This window comes from Gymnodraco acuticeps, unplaced genomic scaffold (genome assembly GCF_902827175.1).
Source record: "Gymnodraco acuticeps unplaced genomic scaffold, fGymAcu1.1, whole genome shotgun sequence".
Lineage (NCBI taxonomy): Eukaryota > Metazoa > Chordata > Actinopteri > Perciformes > Bathydraconidae > Gymnodraco > Gymnodraco acuticeps.
Window position 1 is genome coordinate 889,323 of NW_022992339.1, and position 4,656 is coordinate 893,978.

A 4,656-nucleotide genomic window follows, 5' to 3' on the forward strand; every position below is an offset into this window, starting at 1 on the left:
CATTTTACTTGCACTATGTGTCACTCGCACCATTATTTGCAGCATGTTATTTCTATTTAAAAGGCCATTTTTAATTATGTTTATCTCATTATTTGCTTTTATATTGGCCCTTATTCACCTATGCATATAGGCCTATGTTTCATTAAAGGGGAAACTGTTTACACTATTTGTATCATTGTGTTGCAAGGAATCAAACAGTATGTCCATATTTTGTACTGTAAAGAGAAAAGCCGGAGTATACATGTTATGATTTGGTGGATGTAAGGGGGACGTCTCCCCAGGGCGTGTTGTTTAAAACTACAATTCCCAGCATTCAGTTTAAACTAGACAACTGAAGGTTCAATTATTTTTTACTACACTATATTTAAATATATTCATTATATTAGTGCTTTTATATCCGTGTGATTTAATTCTAGAGCAAAAATAATGTGTAAGTTAATATAAATTATATTTCCGCACAGGCATTGCTCTTATTACGCAGCGGAAGTCGGCTTGTCTTCCTTTCCTCCATTAGGTGAGTACGTGGTGGGAGCGTGGTTTCTCCGGCTCTCCCTCAAATAGACTGATTTAAAGTTATTTTAAAGATATACTGGTCTCGTTTTTACTAAAAACAAATTCTTACTTGTTGATTTATAGATTGCAACCATGGGCCGCCGTCCAGCCCGCTGGTAAGTCCTGTCTTACATATTTTCTTTGCTGGGCCGGTTTTGTCTCACTCGGAGGAAAATGGCAGCGGCTCCGTTAGCACCATGTGCACTGTGCTAGCATACCGACTAGCCGTGTCGACACACCTCCAGTTTTCTTATTATATTATCTGAAAACATGTCTCTGCTACACGACATGTGTAGACATTGAATTCCTGTCTTAACCCACCGTGTTAAATGCACTTTCACTATTGCAATGCTCTAAAGCTAACTTGGAGAGCTACGTGAGCTAATGTCAATTAGCATGAAGCTAGCGCGAGCACATCAATACCAAATACAGCCGAATTTTAACGTTTTATTAATGAAAGTCACAGTTTCATCTTAAGCACACCACTGTACCATTACCGGTTTAAGTTTCAATTAAGTAATTATAGCAATATATCAGTGGCAAGTGTCTTAACATCAGAAAGGTTGTGACATTTGGTGCTGTTCCATGCGAAAACTGGACTATAATAATGTTGACCTGATGGCCCCTTGGCATCTTGTCAACAACGACTATGCTGTGTTATTCAATCATACGGCTGTCGTTGTTCTATTGTCCTTATAATGGCTTAATAATTATTACAGCTAATACAAACCTTATATTTATTCCTGTTTCATAGGACTCCATTGTTGCCGAAACTACCTCTTTTAAATTAGAAGGAACCACTGTTTGCTTGGGAGACATTATACTCATTAATAGGAATAGACCAGCAACACATACTTAGTAGGACACATTGTATATTCAATCGCTGAAAGTAGTACCCAACAAATTATAAAAACCTATAATACAATCCTTATAAATACAAAGTAAAAAATGATGGCCTTGCTGTCTGGGAGTGACTCAAAATACAATTACAGTTCTTTAAAGCTGTATCAGGCATCTGGTGTTTGCGACAACGTAGGCTTAAACACATTTATTAGAAATGTGTTTGGGGTGAATGGGCTTCTGCCAATCATTTTAGTCAGTGTTTCAGGCCCTGAAGTTAAAATGCTGAGGCATCCTTGGGCAGGATAAATAACCCCAATTGGCTCCTGTGGGCATGTCTACGTTTATGGAAGTTGCTTTTGTTGTATCTGCCAAATGACTCATTATGTAATAACCTTAACCATGAATTAGTTTTGCAAACACAGACTTTTGTAGGTAAATGGCTCAAATGAACTCTGTCTCCACAGCTATCGCTACTGCAAGAACAAGCCTTACCCCAAGTCCCGCTTCTGCAGGGGTGTGCCTGGTAAGCTGTTTAATTCTTTCAGCGTTTAAAGTGACTGCTTGTTGCCAACATTCAGTTTTAGAAATCCCTGCAGCTTATTAAGCCGACCAGTCGTGCTGTCAGTGCGTTTCTGGTGTGCAAAGGCTGCACACAGTGAATCTTTGGTTTGTGTATGAACTCAGCTGGGAGGTGCTGAGTGCTTTAAGGGACCACTGAGACAAAATAATCAATCTGATTTACGGTCAAAAGTCTGATTGGATCATTTGAAACCTTTTTACTAATGGTTATTTTCTGTTTGTAGATCCCAAGATCAGGATCTTCGACTTGGGCAGGAAAAAGGCTAAGGTTGATGAGTTCCCCCTGTGTGGTCACATGGTGTCAGATGAGTACGAGCAGCTGTCTTCTGAAGGTGAGGAGCGAACCACACACAAAGATGTACATGTGACTTAAAACCTTGTGTCTGAGGTTCTAACATGGTGCACTCTACATTAGTCCTTAACCAAAAACTCCTTCCACTGCTGTACTCCAGCATTTAATAAAGTGTTTGGAGAAAAACACTGATTTACTTTAAACCTTCTTCCAAGGTCTTCAGTTGCACACAAGCTAACATTGCATACATTATTATCCAGATGTTCATTTGGGCAGTAAAGTTATATATTGGCCTGGAGTGGGTCAATGTTTATGTAATGCAGTCCTTTAACATGCCTTATTCAAGTCAGGGGTTCAAATCCACCCTGTATACTTTTGTTAACATTTTTAAATGCTCCTCACAAGAAAGGAAAGCTAAATATCAGATTCAAAGGAGTACCAAAAAAAACAGTCGTCCACAGATGTCCAGCCTAAATTGTGCTTTAGAAATCCCTGCAGCTTATTAAGCCGACCAGTTGTGCTGTCAGTGCGTTTCCGGTGTGCAAAGGCTGCAGACAGTGACTCTTTGGTTTGTGTATGAACTCAGCTGGGAGGTGCTGAGTGCTTTAAGGGACCACTGAGACAACATACATCTATCTGATTTACTCTTAAGTTTTAATTGCAGGAATCGTCTGTCTGATTCACCCCTCCCCTCTCACCCCTGTGCAGCTCTGGAGGCTGCCCGTATCTGTGCCAACAAGTACATGGTGAAGACCTGCGGTAAGGATGGTTTCCATATCCGTATGCGCCTGCATCCCTTCCACGTCATCCGCATCAACAAAATGTTGTCCTGTGCTGGAGCTGATAGGTGAGTCTGTCTGTGAATGGAACACAATCATATCAATGATCTGTGGCTATGGGATAATTGGCATCTACCAATCAGTTGGTGGTTCAATCACCACCCTAGTCAACATGTTGTAGTGTCCTTGGGCAAGATGCTGAACCCTCATTTGCCCCTGGAGCAAGTTCTACAGTATTAGAGTGTATGTAACTCACATTGGAGGAAAGCTTTAGCTAAAATGACCTGTAACTGAATTAACTAGGATAGTGAGCATTCAAAATAAAGGATGTGATCAATTGGAATTTCGATTGGCTGTGCCTGTTAAAATGGTGTACTAATTTGTTAGGAGATATTTGTATTAACTCCCTTTGCTTTGGTCTACTTCTCATTGTCAGGCTCCAGACTGGAATGCGCGGTGCTTTCGGTAAACCCCTGGGCACCGTGGCCCGTGTGCGCATTGGTCAGGTGATCATGTCTGTGCGTACCAAGGCTGCAAACAAGGAGCACATTGTGGAGGCTCTGCGCAGAGCCAAGTTCAAGTTCCCCGGTCGCCAGAAGGTGAGCAACATGTCAACAGTGAAACCTCAGGGTTCTCATATTTTACAAGGGTCAATTATGTGGACCAATTGAAATATCTTGGATCAGCTGAGTCAACATGCATCCCTAACGGTGTCATGACTCAGCTCTGCAGCTTATTAAGCCGACCAGTTGTGCTGTCAGTGCGTTTCCGGTGTGCAAAGGCTGCAGACAGTGACTCTTTGGTTTGTGTATGAACTCAGCTGGGAGGTGCTGAGTGCTTTAAGGGACCACTGAGACAACATACATGTTTCTTAAAGGCCGTACTCATTTTCATGTGGTTAACCATTGTAAGTGAATTGACGGTGTTGTTGCCCTTTCCTTCAGATCCATATGTCCAAGAAGTACGGCTTCACCAAGTTCAACGCCTGTGACTTCGATCAGATGATGGCCGAGAAGCGTGTGATTTCAGACGGCTGTGGGGTGAAGTACATTCCCAACAACGGCCCCCTGACCCGCTGGAAGAAACTGCACGCCATCTAAAGCATCACCAGACTACCAATAAAACTGGGTTTGATTAAAAAAGATATCTTGGCCATGGCTCTGATTTATTTCTCAGGAATCCTACATTACATTGTTTTGTGGGGAAGGTAATGTTTACAATTGATAGAGTAATATGACTTTGGCTCAAAGGGCATTTACAATCTTATTTGTATTTTCTTCATGGTGTTAGAGTACCGTTCAGTGGTCATACTAAAACAAAGCAACACTCTGAACATGAAGATCTGATGACGTCTTTAGTATATATATATATATATATATTTAGTATTGCATAAGTGATACTGAAATGTGAGCATTTTGCCAGGGGTCAGATTTTGAACTGAATGTATTCATCTCAAAGGTCTGAGGAGTCTAATGAAACATGTAAAGAACAAACCCTTTATAGGAAACTTATTCCGGACAAAATCCATACCCTGTTATATATTTACAAAGAACTGTATATTAAAAAAATCAACAAATGCGAAGTCTCTTAAGCCGTGTGCCCTCCTTGAAT

At 41.0% G+C, this 4,656-nt stretch overlaps 1 protein-coding gene and 3 non-coding genes across 4 annotated transcripts; all 4 read left to right on the forward strand.

Moving 5' to 3' along the window:
* The first annotated feature begins 516 nt into the window (after nucleotides 1-516).
* rpl10 (ribosomal protein L10) lies at nucleotides 517-4,198 on the forward strand. Its single transcript, XM_034208672.1, has 6 exons — nucleotides 517-668; nucleotides 1,860-1,918; nucleotides 2,199-2,306; nucleotides 2,975-3,113; nucleotides 3,482-3,644; nucleotides 3,990-4,198. Exons 1-6 carry the CDS (start codon nucleotides 646-648, stop codon nucleotides 4,143-4,145), a joined length of 648 nt encoding a protein of 215 aa, XP_034064563.1. The 5' UTR covers nucleotides 517-645; the 3' UTR covers nucleotides 4,146-4,198.
* On the forward strand, nucleotides 1,986-2,120 carry LOC117541514. Its single transcript, XR_004568320.1, has one exon. It is a non-coding gene; the product is annotated as a small nucleolar RNA SNORA70 (small nucleolar RNA).
* On the forward strand, nucleotides 2,759-2,893 carry LOC117541515. The gene has a single exon (XR_004568321.1). It is a non-coding gene; the product is annotated as a small nucleolar RNA SNORA70 (small nucleolar RNA).
* On the forward strand, nucleotides 3,772-3,906 carry LOC117541516. Its single transcript, XR_004568322.1, has one exon. It is a non-coding gene; the product is annotated as a small nucleolar RNA SNORA70 (small nucleolar RNA).
* Nucleotides 4,199-4,656: the final 458 nt, after the last annotated feature.

Bases quoted from the DNA above. Each gene is read 5' to 3' on its own strand.
- rpl10 (XM_034208672.1), top strand. From the start codon at position 646: ATGGGCCGCCGTCCAGCCCGCTG. The intron at 1,919-2,198 runs GTAAGCTGTTTA...TTCTGTTTGTAG, and splicing joins CTTCTGCAGGGGTGTGCCTG to ATCCCAAGATCAGGATCTTC. The intron at 3,645-3,989 runs GTGAGCAACATG...CCTTTCCTTCAG, and splicing joins AGTTCCCCGGTCGCCAGAAG to ATCCATATGTCCAAGAAGTA.